The sequence below is a fragment of the Antechinus flavipes genome, chromosome 2 (genome assembly GCF_016432865.1).
Source record: "Antechinus flavipes isolate AdamAnt ecotype Samford, QLD, Australia chromosome 2, AdamAnt_v2, whole genome shotgun sequence".
NCBI classification, from domain to species: domain Eukaryota; kingdom Metazoa; phylum Chordata; class Mammalia; order Dasyuromorphia; family Dasyuridae; genus Antechinus; species Antechinus flavipes.
Genome location: NC_067399.1, coordinates 161,061,934 through 161,086,861, shown reverse-complemented (window position 1 = coordinate 161,086,861; position 24,928 = coordinate 161,061,934). Strand labels below are relative to the sequence as shown.

General features: G+C 39.4%; 1 protein-coding gene across 3 annotated transcripts in view; it reads right to left on the bottom strand.

The window, feature by feature from the left end:
• The window catches only part of RRBP1 (ribosome binding protein 1), a 121,956-nt gene continuing 97,028 nt past the window's right edge, over window positions 1-24,928 (bottom strand). Inside the window, exons 11-24 of one of the 3 annotated variants that reach the window (XM_051975884.1) lie at window positions 20,780-20,870; window positions 18,358-18,450; window positions 15,740-15,832; window positions 15,319-15,399; window positions 15,059-15,148; window positions 13,222-13,314; window positions 12,891-12,962; window positions 10,767-10,862; window positions 9,897-9,980; window positions 6,469-6,561; window positions 4,877-4,960; window positions 3,019-3,117; window positions 1,432-1,575; window positions 1-578 (exon numbers count right to left, since the gene is read on the bottom strand). In XM_051975884.1, coding sequence (XP_051831844.1) covers window positions 540-578; window positions 1,432-1,575; window positions 3,019-3,117; window positions 4,877-4,960; window positions 6,469-6,561; window positions 9,897-9,980; window positions 10,767-10,862; window positions 12,891-12,962; window positions 13,222-13,314; window positions 15,059-15,148; window positions 15,319-15,399; window positions 15,740-15,832; window positions 18,358-18,450; window positions 20,780-20,870 — 1,252 coding nt within the window. In that variant the 3' untranslated portion in view covers window positions 1-539. The other 2 variants (XM_051975885.1, XM_051975886.1) reach the window with 2 other exon arrangements.

The following is a 24,928-nucleotide window of genomic DNA, read 5'->3' as shown; positions in this document are numbered from 1 at the left end:
ACGGCTACAACATTGGTTTTAATAGCAGTATCATCCAGAAATTCACAATCAGGTCTTGTTGGCAACTGCGTGGCCCACTTTCTTGACACTTCCCTCTCAAGCTGGCTCTTTCTCCCCATTTTCAATGACTCTGCAGAAACAGTCACTCCCACCCCAACCCCCAACAAAAAACAATTGCACTGATTGACGTACAGATACATAGACTTTCTCCCTCCCTTCCCCCCACCCCCTCCCCTGGTTTCACACATTCATGGGTTCTGTTCACACAGAAGAGTTAATAAAGGCTTTGGAGTCCGATTCCTGACAGTCCAGGGCTTGACCCAGGGAACACCGTTTTAGAAAACATTACAAAGATTCCTTACAAAGGTGGTGCCTGTAGTATGTTTTGTGTGAATCTAAAAGGTTCTGGTTCACTAATGGCTTCTGTCTCATAGCTACAGGATGTGGAACATGTGTATTTTTTTCAGGTTGGTTTGTTTTTAAGGAATGTGTAAGGCATTTTGGTAAAGTTGAATAAGGAACTTTTGTCCAGAGGTGCTTCAGACAGAGGTCCCTTCCTTCGCACTGCCGGCATCCTCCTGGGGAAGAGAACACAGTTAGACAAGGGGGAGCCATAGCAGGCCCGGTGGGAGAAGCGGCCCCCGCAGCTGTACCGAAGACACGCAGATCCCCCTGCCTTCCACAACCCCAGGTGCCCAAAGGTAGCATGATCCCACTCCCCGCTGGATAGGATCTCTCCCCAAACCCTAGCTCTGCAGGGGAAGGATCACAGATTGCCCAAAATCTCATCAGTCAGGAGTGAGTGGGCTAAAAGCTGCTGGCGGCCAACCATGACCAAAGAGAAAAGAAGGGCCCCAAGTGCTTGTGTCTCCCCCTCTTTAGCAGTTCCTATCTTAATCCCTTCAAGGGCAAACATACGGACATTGACTTTGTGCAGGATCCCCCATTAGCGGAGAAAAAATCAGGTTAGGTCTTCGAGCTGGCTGCTGATGCAGTGGATAGAGCACCAGGCCTGGAGTCAGGAAGGCCTGGATTCAAATCTGGCCTCAAACATTTAATAGACGTGTGATGCTACCCAAGTCCCTGAGCCCCTATTTGCCTCAGTTTTCTCATCTGTAAAATGGGGATGATAATAGCACTTCTCTCCCACAGTTGCTGTGAGGCTCAAGTGGTAATAATTATAATTATAAAGTGCTAAGCACTGTGCCAGGCACATAGTATCTGTCATCATTAATAGTGGTAAAGAGTGGGTCACTTAACTCCTGTTTGCCTCAGCCTCCCCCACTGCAGAACAGAGAGAGTAATAAAGCCCCGGCCCCCGAGGGGTTCTAAGAGATAACTCGAGGTATGGGGTCCTTAACAAAGGATTCAACCCTCCTACCCCCCCCCCCCCCCCCCCCCAAGCCAGAGGAGAGAGGGAAGGTTCCCTACCGTTTTCTCCAGCTTCTCTTGTAGCTTCTTTACCATTTCCTTCTCCTGGGTTAACTGCTCCTGAGTCATCTTCAAAAGCCCTTGGAGCTTGGTAGCAGCTTGACCCAAGCTCTTTGTTAACCTCTTTTCTTTTTCCAGTCTTTCCTGTGGATCACCAATAGAAGGGACTATTCAGACTGTCTCTAGTTTTTTGAATGCCCAGCACCAGGAAGACAATCTTGTACCACATTTTCAGTACAGACTGCACACAATCTGAACCAAGTTTTGAGCCTGGGGGGAAGGGACCCCCTACAACCAATCCCAGATCACTGGCCCAGAATGGCCTTACCAGAAAGAAAGCACACTCACTCACCCCAATACACAGACAAGAAAAGTTACTTCTAATGAGAAAGATGCCAGTGAGGGAGCTGACATCAGATTTTATTAAATATCCCATGTAACCTAGAAGAGTACAAGGGCCTGCATTCCCTACTTCTGACACACACTGGTCACATGAATACTCCCCTTCCCCACCAATCCTGAACTCTTTGGCAACCCGATACTCTCCAAAAAGATTAATGTATAGATCCTTTTGTCAGCCTGGTGAAGCTTTAGGACCTCTTCTCAACACAATGTCATCAATGTTTCTGAGTCATAGGTCTATAGACCCCCTATCAGATTGATGTTATAAATGTATAAAACAAAAGACACAGGATTACAAAGGAAATTCATAAATTAAAATGCAATTTTGAAAATTGTGAAAATAAATAAAATTGTTAGTATTACAAAGGAAACTAATTACAGTGAAATCTACTTATCAAATTAAAAACTTTTTTAAATTCACAGATCCCATATTCACAATCCCTGCTCTGAGACTATAAATTGCAGTGTGTGCCAGAATGTGCCAAGCTCCACAGATAAGGAGAATTTCCTCATATAGTTCCACCCAACTATAATCCAGGTCCAATGCCCATTCCTATCTTTTTTTTTTTTTTTTTTTTGAGGATGGAATTTTTTTTTTTATTAAAGCTTTTTAATTTTCAAAACATATGCATGGATAATTTTTCAACATTAACTTCTGCAAAACTTTGTATTTCAATTTTCCCCCTTCTTTCCACCCCTTCCCCTAGATGGCAAGCAATCCAATATATGTTAAACATGTCTATTCCTATCTTAAAGTATTAATTTGTGATAGAAACAAAAATATGGACACCAATATATAAACCTCAGTATTCTCATAACTTGTACCTTTAAAAAAGTCATTTAAAAAAATGCCTTACACATTCCTTAATATTGCTCCCTTAGAGCAAAGAGTTAAAGGAAAAAGATAAAAATTGGTGCTTCTGACTTTCCCTGCTCCTCTGCAAAGAGAGTTGGGTACTGAAATGAATAACTGGGGGAGGTGAAGGAAATACAATAAATGGCACAGCAGATAAGTTGTAGGGAATTCCATAGTGGTACCAGCGAATTCTCTACCCTACTTCCCCAAAGTGTGTCTGTGTGGACTGATATCCTGGCGATCTACCAAGAGCTCCACGCAGCCAGCCCATCCCCTGGCACTGTGGCCTTCTGGCAGAATTAGCTTGAAGGATGAGTTAAGACATTTACCTTCAACTGAACAGCTTCCTCTGTTTCTGAAGACGCCATGCTAGTGGATGTTCGAAGCTTCTCCAATTCTGCTTGTAAATTACACACTGAATTCTGGGCCTTGTTTAAAGAGAGTTTCAGGGAAGCAGAAGATAGGACCCGGTTAAATACTCTATCTAGAGCACCCAAATAGTCAAAATCAGAAATAAGACGAGGGAATGCAAGACAGTATTAAGAGCATAAGCATCAAATTCTGATGCCAACAATTAATCATTACCTAGTCGTTATGACAATGAGGACAATTCAGATTTATGGAACATTGACCGAGGGCTTTCTTTGTAACAACCGAGGCAGGCAGACATTAGAAATACTCTTATCCTCATTTTAGAGACAAGGAAACTTCAATACACTGAGATTAGGAGATTGACAGTTAAGGTCATCACTGCCCAATAAATGGCAGAGGTAGAACTCCAAATAGAGTCTTGTTGCCCATAACAGAGTATTTGTGGAGCACCAGATGAAAAAAGGTAATTACTGAGCTCCTATTAACAGATGTTTCAGTGTTTCAGACTTGAAAAGGAGAATGTGTGTACAGCACTAAATTAAGCAGTATGCATAATTACTCTCCTTTGCCTGTAATATTCATCTAGTTGGTGAAAAGCATTTATTAAGAAGTGTACACTGCAATGGGGGAGACAATGTGTAACTATCAAGGTACATACTAGACAGAATAAATGAAGGCAATCCAAAAGAGAAAGGCGCTGGCAGCTGGCAGGGACCAGGAAAGACTCATAGAGAGGATGGGACTTAAGTTGTCTCGAAGGATCCAGGGAAACCAAGAGGGCCCTTAAATCAAATAGACCTTCCCCAATCCTACTGGGCTCATTTTGCAGGGATCCTGTGAGCATTAGCTCCAAGTGGATTCTAATCCTTTGGCCTAGCGTTTAAAGCAATGATGGGGTGAGAAGATGGCCAAAGAGTTAAAGGAGAGGACAAACAAGGGGGAGAAAAAGCTGTTGCAAATTTCATGGAACAGCAACTTGTTAGGCTATTATGGTTTGAGATTCACATGCAGGTCACTTGACTGAACTCCAACTCTGCTATGTCCTCCTGGCATAGACATGTTTCTGTGACCTCAAAGCCATGATTCAGCAGGTCCTACTTAAGCTAGGAGGGTTTCCATTTCAGTGTGGGGTACATTATGAGCTTGTTGCCCTAGAATCAGAAAGGCTTATTACAAAAAGGAGAGCCAACAGTCACAGGACTCCACAGAACTACTTGGGTTCTTTACTTTTGTGGTGTCATGAATCCCTCTGGTCATCTGGTGAAGGCTGTGGAATGTTTCTCAGAATAATCTTTTATGTAGAATCACAAAAGAAAATTTTCTTACTTGGAGGTACCTGTCAGTAGAGTAGGTCCCCGCATGATATCCCAGCTCCCTCCAATACTTATAGGCCTGCTCCTCTGAGTCCTCTGGGCTTAGCAGCACAGCACTGCCACCATACTGTGGGTCAGGGAAGGCCCGGATGTGATCCCACACCCTCAAGAGGTCAGCAAGAATTCTAGTTCACCTTGCCTCTCTCCATACCCGACTCTCAGCAGGGTCAGATCTGACCACCTGGCCATAGGTAATGATAACTTCTGTCTTGCTTGCCAATCTCACCCACAGATCTCTTCCCTAAACTCTCAAGTGCATCAAAATGCTCACTAACATTACAAAACTATCACCCAGTTTTTTCCATTCTTCTCAGGGTGAAAGGTGTCCTATCAAGGTTGGAAAAGGGGGATAGGATTATGACATCTGAGGACGACTATAATTTCTTATTGCTCACCCACCCAATTCTTTTTAGGTATACATATCCCAGGTTAAAGAGCTTACCTCTTCAAATTCCGCTGTAAGCTTCTGCCGCTGGATCTGTTCCTTCTCTAGGAGCATTTCTGTCTGCTCTAGCTGTGTTTTCAGCTACATACAAACACATATGCAATTAGAATCTATCAGAAGACAATGAAGCCATACTAAGACATGAACTCTAGAACCTGCCCTTCACTTAGATATAGTCTTCCCTCGCCTCCATGAGGGAAGGATTGTTTAATTTTAGGACAGTGTTTCAAAGGCTTCCCATACTTCTTTAGGAAACAACAGGCTTACTTAAGTCAGGCAGCTAGGTGATGCCCCCTTCACCAGTCTGAGGAAGAGATTTACCATCAGTCAGGACTGAACCCAAAGGATGGGAGCTTGGAAAGAGTGAGAGATGGGAATGGGGAAAGAAATCCAGAAGTACAATAGTGGGCTTCTTGAAACACTTTGGGGGAGTGGGGGAAGGTAAGAAATGATTACATAACCTTTGCCAACTCTGTATGAATAAAAACTGGGGAATGCCAGGGCAGATAACCATCACTAATTTATGTCTCTTTTGGTATCTAGAGCAGTTCTAGGTAAAGGTTAGCTAAGAACAAGAGGCAGTTTTTTTTTTTTCCTCCTCTTTACAGCCTATTACATTGTAAAATCTTTGAGGCTGGAGATGCCCTTATAATACCCTTAGCACTTAGCACAGTGTCTGGAACACAATAGGTACTTAATAAATGTTTATTAATTAGCTGCTCCAATTTAGGATTCTCTGACAAAAATTTATTAGCAGGGACTTCAGAGGCAACAAGCTAGAAAAACCATTCCCCCTTATACAAATTATATGACAAGAACTCAACAGTGAAAAAGAGAGAATTAAAAGAGTAAAAGGGAAAGAGCTCCTCTTTACCACCACACACCATCATCTTACTTAGTAATATTCTTGGAACAAAAGCCCCTCAGCTCTATTCCAATTGCTTTATATCCCCATCAACTCTAATCTGTAATAAGAGCTCATCTACCAATAGCATTTTTGAAAGTACTTGTCTTGAAACTTTCTTATGAAGCAGATAGCCCAAGTACTATCACCTCCATTTTAAGGACACTAAATTCCAGGAAGTCAGGTGGCTTGCAGTAAAGCCAGTGGAGTGTCCTTTCCATTGTACTAGTGACCCCTCACAAAGACTATGCTTCTACTCATCACCATGTGAGGTTCTCTTTCCCCAGCTCCACTCACTGAAACTGTCTTTCCCTTCTTTCCCTCATTTCCCAACCATCCCAGAGAACCCAACAGCAAAACTAAACAAACTATATTGTTTGGTGTATTTAGGTAAAACAGAATGATTTAAAAGTAAGCACGTCACCTGGAAAAGTTACAAGATTCTGGGAGTTTCCCACCTTCCCCCTTGATCTCATCCAACCCACGTTAAAAGCATATTCAAAGGAACAGCCCAACACATGGCTAAGACACAACATATGGAGTTCATGCAGTTATCACTAGCAAATGGAGTGCCACGGCATAGTTGAGAGCCAGGGAGAAAGGGAAGAAGTGGGTGAGAAGGAAGATGAGCATAACAGGATTAGGGGTGAGTGGTCAGGGGATCAGTCTCACCGCCCTAACTAACCTCGAGAGGTTCCTGCTCAGTTAGGTCAGCCTGCGACCCAACAACTTCACCATCCTGTACATGGTTCTTCATTTCGCTCAACTGCTTCCTGACCTGAAATAGGGATGGGCGAGTTTTGCTCAGGTATAACCCACACTTGCACACACATTCATATACACAGTTGCTACAAGCACATGCTTCCTTGACTGTCTAATGCAGCCAGTTGGACAGGCCTTAGGTTGGTAAGCATGGCACATGGAGATCTAAGGTAAGAACTCTTAAAAAATAAATGAATAAATGAATGAGTAAATGAATAAATAAATGAATGCATAAATAAGTGAGAGCACTACCACTTAGGTAGGATAATCTAGGGTATAAAAATCACTTAACTGAATAGGGGCTGGGGAAACAACTGCCCTTTATCCTCCCTAAGTTGACTATACTCACTGAAACTGGTAAAGCATAGAATTCAGGGTTAACTGATTTGATACTTTAAATGTGCTGATATAGAGGAACAACATTTCTTTCTAAAAGTAAAACCAACATATTCAAAAGTAAAGCACATATTTTGTGGTGCCTTTGTGAGCACAGAATAGGGAACCTTTTCCAAAAAATATAAGTCTTGTAGATCAAAATATATTTTTCTTGGATGTTTAATAGAGGAGAGGTTACATGGAGCTATCCTAATTCTGGATGGTGGTTAGGAAAGACCAGAGTTTTATCATATTTCCAGGGACCTCATGAACATTTCCATTATTCATAGACTGATTCCAAGGCCCAAGAACATTTTAAGGCCTGGTCTTTCCATAACCTATTCAGCACAATTTGCACAACAGAACGATTCTAGGATCCTTTCCTCAAAGAAGGATTTTTACATTTAAAATTTTTCAATTTTTTTTCCATTTCAAATTTACCAAGAACTCTCTCCCCCCAAAATCTGACGTAAAGACAATAACTCAAATTCCTGCCAATTTGGATTAAATGAAGAATCTTTAAAATGGAACAGATATGATAAAAAGGTCATTATCATTAAGTGTCTGATTCAAACAAACCTAAACACTGCCTGGAAGATTTCTTGGGAAAAACTGGATAATTTAAAATTATAAATTAATCTAGATTCCACTTAGCCTAAAACTCAGTGTTGCATGTAAAATTCAAACTGTCTCTGGTATATTTTTTTTAAAAGGATTGAGACCAATTTTATAAAAAATATGACTTAGAATTATAACATTTTCACACTGGAGGAGCCTTTAGGGATAAGGTTCAGTCTTCTCATTTTGCAGATGATGAAATAGAGGCTATGGTGGCTTAGAATGGGAATTAGTGGCACTGTCTCCTAATATTCAGCCTGGCATTCTTTTCATTATCCCAAATGGGGAATCCAATGAAATCTTGATATCACTGCTCTTTAAACAAGTTAAACCCTACTAGGTCTATCATGGGATATCAAAGCCCAACAAGTTAAATTGGTCTGAGGAAAGAGAAAGACATTCACCACTTCACTCCCAAGGGGATGCCGGAAACACAATTTTTCTTTAATCCATGTGGTTTTAGAGTACTGATGTTTCCATACAGGAGAATGTGAGAAATCTGAGTTCATTTAAAAAGAAAGGCTTCTTAAACTGTGGCATATGAACTCATGGAAAATCTTTTGTAACTGAACATGGGGGAGGAAAGGTCATAAAATTATAATTTATTATCAATAAATGTTTGATCTATATATCTTTTTATATACCCATATACCCAGGATCGTGTAAAAATTTCTCAGGCAACAAAAGACTATAAAACTGAACATATTATTTGATCCAACAGTGCCAATACTGGGTCTATACCCAAAGAGATTATAAAAGAGGGAAAACGACCCAGATGTGCAAAAATACACTATTGTTTGTAGTTTTTTTGTTTTGTTTTTTTTTTGGTGGTGACAAGGAATTGGAAATTGAGTGAATGCCCATCAATTGGGAAATGGCTGAAGTTATAGTATATGAACATAATGAAATATTATTGTTCTATTAGAAATGATGAGAAGGATGATTTCAGAAAAACTTGGAAATATGTACATCAGTGGATGCTGAGTGAATTGAACAGAACCAAGAGAACACTGTACACAGTTAACAAGATTATGTAATGATCAACCATGATAAAATCAGCTCTTCTCAGCAATACAGTACAATTCCAATTGGGATAGAAATTGTGCATGGGATGGAAAATGCCATCCATAACCAGAGAGAACTATGGAGACTGAATGTAGATTGAAGCATGGTATTGTCATCTTTTTTTATTTGTTTTTTCTTTCTCATGATTTTTCCCTTTAATTTTGATTTTTCTTGTACAACATGACAGATAGGAAAATGTGCTTTAAATGACTGTACATATGTAATCTATATCAGACTGCTTGCTGTCTTAGGGAGGAGGGTGATAAAGGAGGGAAGGAAAAAAATATCCAACCCAAAATCTTACAAAAAGGAACATTGAAAATTATCTTTACATATAATCAGAAAAATAAAATGCTATTTAAAAAAATAGCCTTTTCAAAATATGTGCAAATATAGTTTTCAACATTTGCTCTTCTAAAACCTTGTATCTCAAATTTTTTTCCTCTTCTTTTCCCTACATTTTCTCTCCCAGACACCAAGTAATCCAATATAGGTTAAACATGTGATTCTACTATGTCTGTTTCCACATTAATCATGCTACAACAAGAAAAATCACATCAAAAAGGAAAAAAAATGAGAAAAAAACACAACAAGCAAACAATAATAAAAAAGGTGAAAATACTATGTTGTGATCCACATTCAGTCTCCACAGTCCTTTTTCTGGGTACAGAAGGCTCTTTCGATCACAAGTCTATTGGAACTGGCCTGAATCACCTCACACTTTTGAAAAGAGCCACATCTATCAGAATTGATCATCACATAATCTTGTTGCTTTGTACAATGTTCTCTTGGCTCTACTCACTTCACTTAGCAAAATAAAATACTATTGAGAAAAAAACTTTTTCTCAGGTGTAAAGGGTTATGAGTAGAAAAAGTTTAAGAAATCTTGGAATAAATGATTATGGGCAAGGACTTAGAAGAAGAGCCCAGACCCTCAAATGAAAAAGTCTTGCACCACCACTGAAAAAAATTGCATCTATACATTAAAACTCAATTCTGGTCTCCTAAATCAACTGAATGATATTTAAATAAAAAAAAAAAAAGTTAACTTTTTTTTATTGTTGGTGGTGATGTTTTTTCCTGAGGCAACTGGCATGCCCAAGGTCCCACAGCTAGGAAGTGTGTCTGAGGCCAGATTTGAACTCAAGTCCTCCTGACATCAGGGCTGGTGCTCTATCCACTGAGCCACCTAGCTGCCCCAAGATAACATTTTTAAATGCACTCTCAACAACATTCATACAGCGCTTCTTTCACACACTTTGTCCCCATATATTGCAACCAAAGCTTAGTTACCAGCGCAAGTTCCTTGCTCTGCTTCTGTGCTTCACTGTTAGTTGCATCCATTTGCTCTCGGGCTTCTGTTAAAAGATCCCTCAACTTTGTTTATAAGATGAGAAAGAGAAAAGTGTTAGTGGGAGCAGAAGAAAGAGAAAAACAAAACACAACATCAAACTATGAGTCATCAGCCATATCATCTAAATACCAAACAGAAAGACAAAGTGTTAATAGAAACAACTAAAGGAAATGAGTTTACTAGATTCTTTGAATTCAAGGTCTCACTTTGAAGAGACAGAAGAGAAACTTTCCAAAATCTTTGGGAAAAGATTATAAGGCAGCTCCCATATATGACTAAAGCCCAATCAGAAATTCCAAGTTTTCTCTTTCTGCCTTGGTAAAGCTAGCTTAAATCAGTCATCCATCAGTACTTTCGGGGGTCTCTCCCTCCTTCAGAGGTGATCAATCATCCAGTGGCATGTGAAGCATACCATGGTGCAGGCAAGGGTCCTAAACTAAGACAGCAGCTCAGGCACTGTACAGTCAATAGGCTCATCCCCCCAACAGAATCATTCTGATTCTTTCCTAGTCTCTAGGAAGGAGAGACCCTCAGCTTAGGGGAGTTTCAAATAAAGGGACTACAGTTAGATTCTTAAAAATAAAGAGATAACCAACTATTTCCTCACTGTCCCAGATGGCCAAGCTGTCCTTGAAAAGAAAATCAGTATAGCCCATGGTGACAAAAACTTAGCTGGGACCTTGAACTTCCAGTGTCAGAACTTGTGAGCAAGCCTCCCATCTAGCCCCATGCTAACGCTTACTTGGGGGGGACTGGGGAGAGAAGGGACAGTGCAGAGCCAGGGCCTGCTGAGATTACCACCTACTTACCAACTCTACCTCTTTTGCATATTTCTGACATTCTGCAGTGGATGCCGACATGTGTTCTTCCAGCCGTGCCTCTAAGAGAGCTGCATGTTCTTTGACCTTGACACAAATACACATCATCATACAAATGAGACAATAGCCCTGAAGTCACAGTGGCATTAAATAACACAAGCATTAGTTGAATGGGAATTGCTGAACTTTAAGGACAACCAAGAGAATTCCATAGACTGAACACTAATGAATTTAGGGGTGGGAAATTAAAAAACCAAATAAAGGCAAATAAACAAACAAAAAGCCCTGCTTTTGTCTTAGGAGAAATTAGGCCAGGTGTAAAAGAAAATATCACCCACCAGCACCATGATTCTTCAGTTTCTTGAAGCTCTCCTCAGTTATTTGATTCAATTCAATAAATTCAGTAAACATGTACATGCCTTCAACTGTACTGCTAATTGCTGGGGTATAAAATTGGCTAAGATACAGGCCCTGCTTTCAAGGAGTTTATAATTCAAAGAAGGGTATGAAGGTACCCCAATAACTACTATAACAAAGAAAAGTAAGACAAATACAAAGGAGAGATTCAAGAGAAGTGGTCTGACAAAGTGAGAAATCACTTACACCTAGGGTGGCAGGTGGGGGTGTTAAGGAAGGCTTCAGATAGTAGAGGTGGTATCTGAGTGGGCCCTTCAAAGAAGCCAGGACTTCAGGAACCAGAAATGGGCTGGGAGTGGGTAGGAAAGAGGAGTCTAGTTCAGGATTTGGGGAACGCATGAACAGCAGCACAGAGACAGGAAAGAGCAGGATGAGAATGGGCTGAGAAGTAGAATATGAGAGGGTGAGTCATATGAAAGAAGACTGGATAAACAGTGAGCTCAATTGTGGAAGGGCCCAGACTGCCACCCGAGGGCAATCTGGCTGCTCCCCAGAATGCATAAGGGGGAACCCCAAACAATAAGGACAGACAGGGGCCCAGAGGTCACAGGGAGCCCCTAGCATCTCACAGGAGCCATTACTGTAGAGAAGCCTGAGGCAAGGAGACCCCTCAGAAGGCCACAGCAGCAGTTCAGGTCAGAGGTGATGAGGGCCTGCCTAGAGCAGGAGCAATGTGAGTAGTCCAGGGAAGGGTGTATTGCATAGAAGAATTGGAGTAACCCACCAGGGAAATTACCTGGGCAGCAGGAGGGAAGACAGACTGGAGAGAGCCTGGCCTAGAGGCTCTGTCAGTCTGATGAGAGGACATGAAGGCCTGAGGGAAAGTGGAGAGGAAGAGCCAGAGAAGAGGAGACTTGGGAACTGATCAGATTCATGAATCTGGGAGACAAAGCTACGCCATGCACAGAAATGGGAGGAGAACAGGTATGGGAGGGGAGACGGTGAGCTCTGTTTGAGAGCGGGGGTGTCGAAGGTGCTGGTGAGGCATTTGGAGGGACAGTCAGCAGGCTGTTGGTAACACGGGCCCGGCCTTCTGGGGAGGTATTAGAAGCAGATACGGATTTGGAGGTTACCTGCACAAAGGTGACAACTGAAGCCATGGGAGTAGATAAGATCACCAAGGGAGAGTATAGAGAGAAAAGAAGAGAGGGTCTTAGGCAGAACCTGAGCAGAAGAGATGAACCAGTAGAAAAGACAAAGAAGGCGCTATTAGTGAGGCAGGATGAGAGCTGTGAGAGAAAGGGCACGGACAGGGAAGGAGGAAAGACATGGTCTACCACGGCAAATGCTGCAGAAAAGTTAAGAGAAAAAAAGATCCCCTCCCCCCCCAAAAAGACAAACAGTTGGCATGCCAACGTGGTGGTGAGAGACCTGGGAAGGTATTTCAGTACAGCAATGGGTAGAGGTAACAGATTTATAAAAGCTGTGTCAGCATCCTTCTGACACTGATAAATATAGGGAAGGACATAAAATTTATGTAATTAAAGAAAACTCAACCATCATTAAAAAAATCAAAATCAAAACCAAGAATGATAAATCCTTGGTGGGTGGACAGCTGATTGTATAACCTATCTATAAGGATGGCTGATATCCTGCAATCAACCCATGAGCTCTCTTTTCTCCAAGGTTTCCACATGAAGATCTGGGACCTGTTAAAATTAAGACATTTTTCTTCCCCAAAGCAAAGAAACTTCTTACCTGAGCTGTATTCTGTAGGTCTCCTTTTAACTTCTCCATGGATTCTTCAAGATGTTTCACTTTGATTTGTGACTATGAAACAAAACCAATACTGTATCAGAGATCTAGGAAGAGACATCGAGAAGCACTGTTGCTCTAACTTGAATGTCCCCTCCAGAATATTTATTCCTCTTGAGGTAAAGTTAAGGAATCCTCACTCCAAATTCAACTGTCCAATTTCCCCTTGCCCTAATGTGGCTTTCTCTAAATTTCTTATCTTGGATGAGGAAAAGAGAAAGGGAGAAAAATGAGATAACAGTCAAGTAGCCAAAGCAACTTCATCAGCATTTACCTTCTGTAGTTCTTCTTCTGATACTGTGAGCTTGGCTTTCCATACCTGCTCTTCCTCCTCCACACTCTTCTGAAGGTCTTTCAACATGCCTTCCTAAGAGATTGATCATATAAGGGTAATGGTTAAAAAAACAAAAGAAAAAGCCCACCCAGTCATCCTCATGCCATCAAGCTCAGTCAGTAAGTTTTTATTAAGTACTTATTATGTGCCACGTCTTGTACCTTAGCACTGGGAATACAAAAAAAGGAACGAAGTATAAAGGCATTGAGAATGCCATAAGATGACTGTTATTTCCCGTTTTTGTTTTTTAAATTTTCTGGTTGAGTTGTGAGTTATCTTCCTCCCTCCTTTCCAACCCTACATTAAAGAAAGCAAACCTTTAATACATATATATATATGTAGAACCATAATATACTTAATTCCACATATCAATTCTTCTTCTGGAGGTGGATAGCATTTCCTTCATAAATCTTTTGTAGTCGACTTGAATGATCACATTATTCAAAATAACTTAGTCATTCAATTACTTTTCAAACAGTACTGCTGTTACTACATGAAATATCTCGTTTCTCACTTCCCGTTTATATAGATTCTCCTCACTTAAATGTTTTTCCCCCTATCCCTATTCTTCATTTAGCTCATATATCATAGGACTGCAGAATTATTAAAAAAAACTCAAGTTATTGTCTAAATTCCTTTTTTGTTTTATTCTGATCCCTAATTTTTCTTCTTCTTCTTCTTTTTTTTTTTTTTTTTATTAAGTAAGTCATTCTTTGGCTCTATGATGTGATTAAGAATTGTTGTTATTTGTTATGTTCTCTCAGAGGACAGAACATGGAGAGGGGCTAGCAGAAGGGACATAAGACAATGCAAATCTAATTTTTGTCCAGCATATGGCTTTTTACAGTTTCAGAAGACAAAAAAGTAGGCTGGAAGCATATATCAATTATCCTTCTGAAGACCTCCTCTGCTGCGTACTTGAGGTCTGGTACCTCGAAGTCTCTTTTCCTCACCCCAGTGGCCTCTTTAAGCCTCTTCTTCTCATGACTTAGACTCAGAAGAGATATGAAAGGTCATTTAGTTCAACATACTCATTTAGGAAAATGAAGAAGCAAAGACCAGAGAAGATAAGATCCCACATGATTCGTCATTTCATACAATTAGAACCAGGATACTGCTACTTCCCTTTTTGCCATGCTGTTTCTCATCAAGGAAAACTCCATGTTTGCCCCTTCAGAAAATCCTGTAAAGTGCTATTTTTGAATCCTCATTCCTTTTCCCAATCCAGAACTTATTAGTCTAGCCCATGGCAACAACATGAGAACCTTGAACTTGTAGTGTCAGAACTTGTGAGCAAAAACCTCCCAAAAAGTGCAAAAGTGCTATTTCTGAAGCCCCATTCCTTTTCCCATTCTAGAACTTAGATCACCTTCCTGGGAAATCCTGTGTAGAATTACAGATGGAATGCAAATACTTTTGAAATAAATAATTCCCATCTAACTACAGAATACATGCATAATTCTCCAAAGTCTTATTCTAATCTCTTATCGTAATAAGAAGGTAACCTGGTGTTTTGAAAGGCCGTGTCTGTGGAGAACAAACTTGGGGACACTATATTCCAACTAGGAAAGGCTTGTTATGGTGACAGGTTATTTGTGAGGTCTAAGGACCACAATCAGGACTCCTCCCCTGACTGCTGACAGGATGATGAATATGGAGGTCCCAGTAGCTCTCAGACATCATTTCCTTTAAGTCATAGACCATGCACCAGTGGAGGAAGAAGGCCCCCAAAGACAAAAATCACAGATCCATGAACAGCTGAAGACATTAAACCCACCGTTTCTGCAAGGATGGTTCGGTACTGGTCACATTCGGACTGTAAAGTATTTTGGGCTTCCTCAGCCTCTTTTAACTTAGAGGCTAAATCCTGAAACAATCCAGGAAGAGCTGCATGTTAGTCATGACAAAAACACAGAACCTATCTCTAACCCCCAAGTTTTAAAAAAAAAATATGGCACCATAAGCCTACAAAGTCTATTCTGGCAATAATAATATTCTGGGCCAAGCCTGGAGCCTCCATTTCTAGGACCTTCTTACCAAAGACACTCCAGCCGGTGCTTTCTGCTTCCCAGCTTCTGTGCTCTTCTCTTTGAATTCCTGGAGCCACTCATCATAACTCTGAAACATTAAAGAAATGAGTATGAGGATTCCCATTCATCCTGAGCTGAGCAAGAATGCCACCAATGGAGTCAAACTCCACTTCAGGCAATAAGAATAATTAATCATGCTAACAGTTGGCTCTGATATAGTGTTCTGGAGCTGGCAAATCATGGCACACATTATTCCCATAAGACTCTGAGAACCACCGGGTGGGAAATGCTAGAAATATTATTATCCCAACTTTATAGATGAGGAAACTGAAAGTCAAAAAGGAAGTCAATGGCAAAACCCAAATCCAGTTCTGCCTAACCCCAGTCCAGCCTCTGTGAATCACCAGTGCAATGCCTCTGCTTTGTACCTGTTGGGTGGCTATTGAGATGTCAGGGAAGAGGGAGAGAAGAGTTTCTTTTGTTTTTCTCTGAGAGATGCTATACTGTTTCTCTACTTCTTCCTGAAAGAGAAAAAGCAAGGTTTAGAGGTGAAAGTAGAAATTAGTTGCTCAAAGGGCACTATAGTGTATACATCTATGGGGTATTTTTTGCTCAAACTTTGTCTTATAGAGTACATGCTTAATTCTCAAGATGAAAAGAAGAACATGAATGAAAAGGACAAGATTCTGAGAAAATCAGAGATTCTAAATGTTGCTCCACAAGCAAAATGTCCCTATAAAAACATAACTAAAAACAATTTAAACTTGAAAATCATGGAGGGAGAACTGATAAGAAGACCTTCCAAACATTAAATAATTTAACTCTCTATGATAGCTTTCAACAGCTTTACTGAATTTATTATCGAAATTAGTTTTTATTTCATGAATACACATTATACTAGCTAAAGAGTGAGTAACCAGAATTGATGTTCAATAGTGCTAAGATAAATATAAGATGGTATGTTACCCTTGAGATTAAATAAACTTTTACACAAACATATAATCAAAGTCTGACTAAATATTTTAAACCTCCTCTCCCTCCCCTCCCAAAAAAAAGCCTCAGAGAAGCTTGGGTTCTAGTCTGCCCCAATCTGCCCCAATTCCATAGGCAATCTTAAATAAATCACCTTCCCCAGCCCCATTTGTTCACCTATAAAATTAGGGGGATAGGCTAGATCATCAGTGTCAAAATCCAATAGAAGAAGGGACCACTATACTGTATCTATGGATTTTTGCAGGCACACATTGACTTAGAAAATTACATTTTAACATTACCTATGTTCTATTGTACTTTAAAAAATGTATTTTGTTAAATATGTCCTAATTACATTTTTAAATGGTTTGGGCTGCAGATGGAAGTGATACAGGTCATACTTCTGGGCCCAGATGATCTCCTAAGTCCCTTCTAGTTCTAACATCCTGGGATTCTAAAATTTGTAAAGGAGTTAATAAGAATATTAGCAATATACCCAGAAGAGTTACTATTTAAATGATACTTTCTTTTCTTTTTTTTGTTGAGGCAATTGGGGTTAAGTGACTTGCCCAGAGTCATATAATTAGGAAATAGTAAGTGTCTGAAGCCAGATTTGAACTCAGGTCATTCTGACTTCCGCATTGGTGCTCTATTCACTGTGTCATCTAATTGTCCCAGTTTTATGTATTTTAATCAGAGTCCTAGATTTATGGCCACATGGTGCAGCAACTATGGTGGTTAATAAATAAAATACTGAATTTGGGGTCAGGAAATTCTGAGGACAAATCTGAGTTCAGACACTTTTTGGTCATATGATTGTGAGCAAGTCCTTTCATTGATGGCATTCAATTCTTCATCTGTAAAATGAAGTTCTAAGGTCTCTTCTAGTTCTAAAGTATAAGTACCACTGTTTTACTTTCTAAGGCAAACAAATCCTATTCTGAACAATCTGCTCAAGAAGATATTTTTCTTGAAAAATACTTTAATATAAAAATGACAACAATAACAACTAGCATTTCTATGATACTTTAAGGTTTGTAAAGTACTTCATAAATAGTTATTTCATTTTATCATCACAACAACTCTAAGAGGTAGGTACTATTATCACCTCCAATTTACAGATGAAGAAATTGAGGCAGTCAGAGGTTAAATGATTTGCCCAAGGTCAAACAACTAATAAGTATCTGAGTTTGAGTCTGAATTTGAATTCAGGTCTACTTTCTCCTATTACTCCCTCAACATATTCAGCTACAATTCCATACAGAATCGAAAGATAACAATAACACTCGAGGGCCAATGCATTTGAAGCCAACAGCTCAATTCTCATTTTTGAAAGTAGTTTCTTTGATGTGGTGATTGGAAGATCAAAAAACAAAAAAACAAAAGCTTTTCAATAAATGCTATTTTTAAAATTCCAGTAAATTAGATTCAACTAATGAATGATAAAACTCAAGTTTATATGGTTGGAAATAATTCTGTTTTGGTTTTTATCTTCTCAAGCATCACTAGACATTTGCATCTTATTTTTAAATATTAAAAAATCCACAGAAAGGTATCTGCTGGATGTTTGGGTAAGCAAAGGAAGCAATTTAATAGGTTAATATAACTTGCTGAAAAACGTTTGCCATAGCACTTATCAAAGAACCTAACTGTGGCCCCATATTAACTAACACACATAGAGGAAGGCATGAAATTTAAGAGTAGAATCCTTTCTCCTCCCCTCATTCAAAAGAGAAGACTCAACCAAGTGAGTATTTTATGTACCAGCTTCCTTGAGAATCTCAGACAGACTCAATTAAGCAGAAGCTCCAGGCCACAAATCCTTGGCAACCTGTATTTCACATATTTTGAAAAAATTTAGCTCACTCTTCTTGTTGTTTGGGCAAGGCAATTGGGATTAAGTGACTTGTCCAGGGTCACATAGCTAGGAGGTATAAAGTATCTGAGGGAGGATTTGAACTCAGGTTCTTCTGACTTCAAGGCCAGTACTTTATTCACTGTACCATCTAGCTGCCCCCTCAATTAGTTTTGATGTTATTAAGGCAGACAGAATTGAACATGAAATATATCCAACCTTTGCTTTGGTTAAAGAATTCAGTTTCTCCTCACATCCTTTTTCAGCAGAAGCCAAAGCTTCCATTGCTCTCCAGTTTTTTTCTCGAAGGTCCTAAGAGAGGAAACAATGGTCAGGATCAATGCAGTCATCCCAACATTCTTATACAAGACATGCAGGAAGTACAAGTTGAGATCCTCTGATGAGCTCAGGCAAAGGAATGTAGCATCCAAGAGACTGTGGGATCTAATTTCTCATTGTTATGGTCCATCAATTTTTAACTTGTGCTGAAGCCCTTAAACATATGGTTACCGTGCCTCTTAATACACTACAAGAACAGTCCCAGCCTACTATCAAGACAGAGAATGTCTTTTTTACAGTCAATATAATATTGGGATAAGGAGCAAAAGGATGAGACAGCATAGCTTAAAGATTTCTTTCCTCCTCTCTCAAATGACCAGTCATGATTTTCCATCATCTCTCCTTGTAAGAGGAAGAAATAAACAATATTCTGTTGATGGATTGTAGTATGTCAAGAATTTATAACCTGGAGTCCATACACTTTGTTTTTTGACATTTGTGATATAACTGGTTTCCTTTGAAAGAAGATGCATTTTATTTTATGCATTTAAAAACTTGTTTCTGAAGAGTTCACAGCCTTTCTGGATTGTCAAGAGAGTTGTTGACCCAAAGAAGGCCTAGAACCCTTGCAATAAATAAATAGCTTAAGTCTGGCATTAACTGACACTTTGTTAGGGGGGAGAAGGGAAGTAAGGACAGAGACACAAAGAAGTGATGAGGCTCTTTGTTCTAACACAGAGAGCTGATGACTTCTATTGTCCAATAACTGGTCATTCTAGCAATGAATAGACATTTGGGAGCACATTCTCACTGAAGAGACATTTACATAAATGAAGCTCCTAGAGAAGAATGTATAGTCTAAAATACCCCTGTGCCAAAAAGCTCAAGCCAGACAGACACAGTTACAACTGGCCCAGAACAGCAGAGCTCTCTCTCTCCAGACCTCTGCCAGTCTTCTCACTGCTACCACTCCCTCCAATGATTCCAATAGCCTCCTCCTGACTCTCCCCATCCCAAGTCTGTCCCACTTCCAGGGTAATCACCTTTATTTTATGGCTTTGGTCACATGTCTCTTCTGATCACAAATGCTGGTGCTTCTCTACTACCTATCAAGTAAACTCCAAATTTCTTGACTGATGCTCAGGGTCCTCGACTATCTGTCAATACTTATTTTGCTCAGCTTATCTCATGGACTGACAATCACAGATTTTAAACTTCATTCAAATTGATTTTGCTCCTCAAACACTGAGGTTTTCTGAATCTGTCTGCTTTTTGTTCTCTATGCCTAACACATCCCCCATACTGAATTCCCTGCTCCTTGTGTCCATATCTTCAAATTTCCTTTCAAGGCTCTGTTCAAATCCTCTTATAGGAGAATTTTCCTTACTTCCTCAATTATTAGCATTTCCTCATCCTGTAGTAACTTTGTAATTACTTTGAATACATTTTGTATTTGTATTTATGAGGTGTTGGGTCCCTCTAGCAGTTTGGTGAATCATACTAGGGACCTTCATACTCTTCCTCTTTCTTAGAATTGTTATTAAATACACAAACTAAAAATACACTGGTTTACAAAGAGAATTCTGTCATACACAATGTTTCCTCTAGAACAAAGGTGGGGAACGTCCAGCCTACTCGCCATGTAAGGCCAATGAAATCATTTGCTAAGGCAACTACAGGTGATGATGGTGAGCTGAAAGCTAGGTACACGACCTCCCATTGCTTGAGTTCTGTAAGTTGATAATTTGTTTGCCTCCCAAATAATGTTATAAATACCCAAATGGCCTCTGGCAGAAAAAAAAGTTCCCTACCCCTACTCTAAAAGAAGAAAGTTTCTTGAGGTTTAGTTTTGTTTCTCTTTTTGTATGTCTGTGATTGAGACTTTATAAGCACTATGAATAAATGCTTAATGAATAAACTAAATTGTTCTAGTAGGTGCTCTGCTATCTTTGGCCTAAGGGTTTCTTTAACTAGGTTCATCCAAGGTTGGAATCTGGGATCAAGAAGTTATTGATAAGAAACTCCCAGTCATTCCTAAACAAGAAGAAAAAATACAAAAGAGATTCTAACAACCAAAGCTACTCTTCTTCACTCTCTCCTTCTACCTCCAATATCATGAGGAAACGGGAATATGAGAAGAACACAGCAGTGCTATGGTTTGTGGAATGAGGTGAGCAAGGTTAGGGAGGCACGGAGCCCTTAGGCGTTACTGCCCAACCTAACCCCTAGGAAAAGGGGAAGGAAGCTGCTGGTGTAAGAAGGACTGCTAGTTGGGGGAGACTGCTCTAAGGTGGTTTTTAGAAGCCTGTTCAGCCTCTTCATCTCCTGCTGCCTGAGCCCACCCTCCATGTCCTATACTTACATTGTTTCTTAGTTTTTGCTGCTCAACAGCTTCCTTCAATTCCGTGGCTTCCTTTTCCAAGGATGCTACCTGGACCTCACGCTCTTTAAGCCTAAAGGGAATAAGAGAGCATTATTTTCTTGCTTCCAAAGTGGTTACTCTCAGTAGCCCACTCTCCAAATCAGGGGTAACCCAAATAAGAATGGCCTGATGTTCAAACTACATCATATTTTATAAGAGGGTTTCCAAACAGCTGATCATTCACAAAGTGCAACCTAGTGGACCATAAAAAATAAAAGTGAAAATGACTAACACAAAGTGTTTTAAGTTTTACAATGTACTTTGCATTTATTATCTCATTTGACCCTTTCAACAACCCTGCTTGGTAGGTTTTATTATTAGCTCCTTTCTACAAATGAGAAAACAAAGGCTGAGAGAGGTTGTGACTTACATGGCTAGTAACTGAAATAGATTTGAACTCAGATCTTCCTGACTGCAACATATACTACACAGCCTGAAGCCTCACTTTTTAGGCTGAAACTATGAAAATCTCAAAGCTTTGGAGAAATGAAAAGTAGGAAAGTTCTTTCCTACCCTTTATTTTTTCTCATTATTCCCCATATGAAACACAATTCCCAATGCTATTCTCACCCTATCTCCAAAGTAATCAGAATTTGAATAATGATACATGAGGTGGCCATGAGCATCAGAAGCTCATGTGGGGGACGATGACAGGACATCCACTCTAGTGCATAAAGATAGAATTTGAAGAGTTACAAGGGGCAGAAGTCATTCTTGTCCATTGCAGGAATCATAGTATCACAGCATCTCAGGGACAGAAAGGATTTAAGTGTCGGGTCTAGTGATTACCCAAACAATACTACCATTTAAAAGATACCCAACAAGATCACAAACCATTGCCTCGAGTCTTTTAGTCAGTGGAGATCCCACCACTTCCTGAAGCAGCCATTCCATAGTGGGAAAGTGCTAATTATTAGGAAGCTGTTACTGACATGAAGCCTAAATTTACTTCTTTGTAATTTCTACCCACTGGTTTTCATTCTGCTCCAGGAGAGTCAGATAACACATCTAACTCCTTTCATGTGACAGTCTTTCAAACATTTGAACAGCCTTCACATTCTCTATGCCAATCATTCCTCCTCCAAAGACTTCTCCTGGATGAACATCTGAACGTCCCCAGAGTCTTAAAATAGTTTTCATAAGGCCTTACATCATCTTCGTCACTCTCTTCTGAATGGCCTCTAGCTTATCAATGTCCTTCTTCAAAGAGTCCACCTTCAAATGAACACACTCTTCTGGCTGGACCAGAAGTCAGGAGGACCATCATCACCTCCCTAGGCCTTTACATTATGCCCCTCCTATGATTATAACCTCTTCGGCTAACACACACAGCTTCTGCTTCATCAGCTCTGGAGATAGAAAGATCATTTATTCCATCCATGACACATACACATAGCAATCAATGTACCTCTTAATAACCAAAGCCAAGAAAAGAACATAAAATTCTAGATGTGATTAGCCACTACTTGCATAGATTAGAAATTTCCCCACCCTACTCTGAACATTTCTGAAATTGAGAGTTAATTCAATTCAAGATCACATCAGCATTTTTTAAAACAGCTACATCATATTGTAGCTGATAATTAGTATGGAATCAGCTAAAATTCCTCAGATCTTTCTATACGTGGAAGAATCCCTTAGCTATATATACTTCCACTATCTTGTGTTTGCAGAATTATTTTTTTTTACCTTAAATATAGGACCTGTTGCTTCCTTCTCCCAGTTTTATGCTATTTCTTTCTAAATTTTCATCCAAGTAATTAATAATGTCTTACGCTCATTTTAATCTGTAGCTAGCTACTTTTGAGACCAAAGGATGCAGATGAATCCACCTAGGCAGAGCAGACTGATTCACCCATAGACAAGAGCAGATTGTTAAGGTCTAAAAACAGAAATGGTCAATGAGAAAATTAATTTGTTATTCTGGTTATAGTTTTTAAAATAAACCCTTGTCTAGCTGTTGTTGTTCAGTCCTGTCTGACTTTTTGTGACCCCATTTGGGGTGTTCCTGGCAGAGACATCAGAGCAGTTTGCCATTTCCTTCTGCAGCTTTTTATTTTATTTTATTTTTTACAGATGAGGAAATTGAGGCAAACAAGGTTGAGAAATTTGCCCCAGGGTTACTCAGATAGTACTTGTTTGAGGACGGATTTGAATACAGTCTTCCTGACTCCAGCCCTGATGCTCTCTCTCTGCACTAGCCCCACCTAGTGGTCATTGTTTAGCTGACAGGTTACAACTTCATTATAAAGATCCCTTCCAATTCAGCTCTATGATGCTCACCTCAGTATGGAAGGGGGAAAAAAAATCTAAAAACTGCCATAAATTCCAATTTCCATTTTTGATAAAGTATTTTTGGTGAAAGGATATAGCTGTTTTCTATAAGCCATTCTTTAAAAGTTCAAGATGTAGCCCAAATGCCCTACCTGTGTCCTTAAAAATCCATGATGGATACATCACCCCAGATTTAACTCTTTCATGTGCTAAAAGTTCTTGTACTCTGAGATTTGTGGATTAAGCTTAAAGATGAACCATCCCTATCTTTAGACTTTGGACTTCAATTACATCTACTCATATTTACTTTCCTCATACTCAGAATTTCCATTCATCTATTCCCAAATAAAATCCTCTTGATAATTTGGATTTTAATTTCATAAATCTTACATATTTCTACACTGAAGTGTCTGACAGACACTACCATATAACAACTTCTGAATTTAGAATACGCTATAAACAAAAAGGTAATTCACAAAAGCTCACTACATCAATAATGTATAAAACACACTGTCTAGAACTGGACAATGTTGATATTAATCAAAACAATAGGATAAGACTAAAAATGTTGCAGGAGAAAATTTATTTTCTATATAAGTCAACTGCTAATATTGGCTGATATCAATATTAGTTGCCGCTTTGATTTAAGACTTATCTGATACACATCCCTAAGGAGGGCAGACATTAGAACTGGAAACACAAGCACTTATCTATGGATCTTCTTTTATATTGCATAGTTCATATAATTTGGCAGTTGCAATATTTATCTTTCTTTTCCTAAAAACAATAGCAGCATGAACTTGAAAGTTCCTTTTTCATAAAAACCTATCAGTCCTATAAAAATATTTTTAATTTCTCCCACAAATCTATACTAGAATCATCTGTATTTAGCAATACTCCCACACACTCTTTCCTTCCTCATGAGCTCCATATCATTAGATGAATAGGATACAAAAACCTGCCTGAAACAAATACACTCAAAAGTTTTTCAGAAAAGATAAAATCCCACAGAAACCAAACCAAAAGGTCAATGGAAAGGAGATGTAGATTACTTTTCTATCTTCTTCCTTGGTTTCTCTGAGGTTCTAAATAAGCAATTATTTATCAACAACAGAACCAGATGAGCTAAAAACAAATGCTTCAGGAAAATTATTTGTTGAGGTCAAAAAAAAAGTTATGCCAGTTATATCTGAATGACCTAAAAATTTTTATCCATCTTCTTTAAAATAACAATTTCTATAGCAACTATTCATTATGTCCAAGAATTCCCACTTTAACACAAAATAGTATCCAAAAAATACTCCTCAACTAATTTGTGTGTCTTGAATAGAGACATAACAGGACAGAAAAATGCAGAGTTTGATCCCATGCTTTCCAATGAGATATTCCTTGCCTTTTGGTAGGTTTTTTATTTTTGGTAGCTATTGACACTGGTTGCCAGGAGAAGCTGACCACATAAATGAGCTGTGTTTAGATGGAAGTACAGTGACTCATCTAGCAGTCATGGTCAGAACAAGAGAACCTTGCTGGACACCACATATGAAACACATTTGTGTTAGAGTTGGAGAAAATATGGGATGTCCACTATTGACTTATATGGCTATCTGAGCTCTCTGTTCTTCCAGCCAAGTCAAACCTCCTGTGAATGTGCTCTGAAAAACCCATGTTTCCAGAGATAATGAGTCCCAAGAACTCTGGGATTACATTAACATTAGCCCTAGCATGTAGTCATTCCCAGCCCTTAGCAACACCAAACAAACACTAAATGAACGGCACTTGTGCAGGATAGGCGGTATGAAAGAATGCAGCACCAAT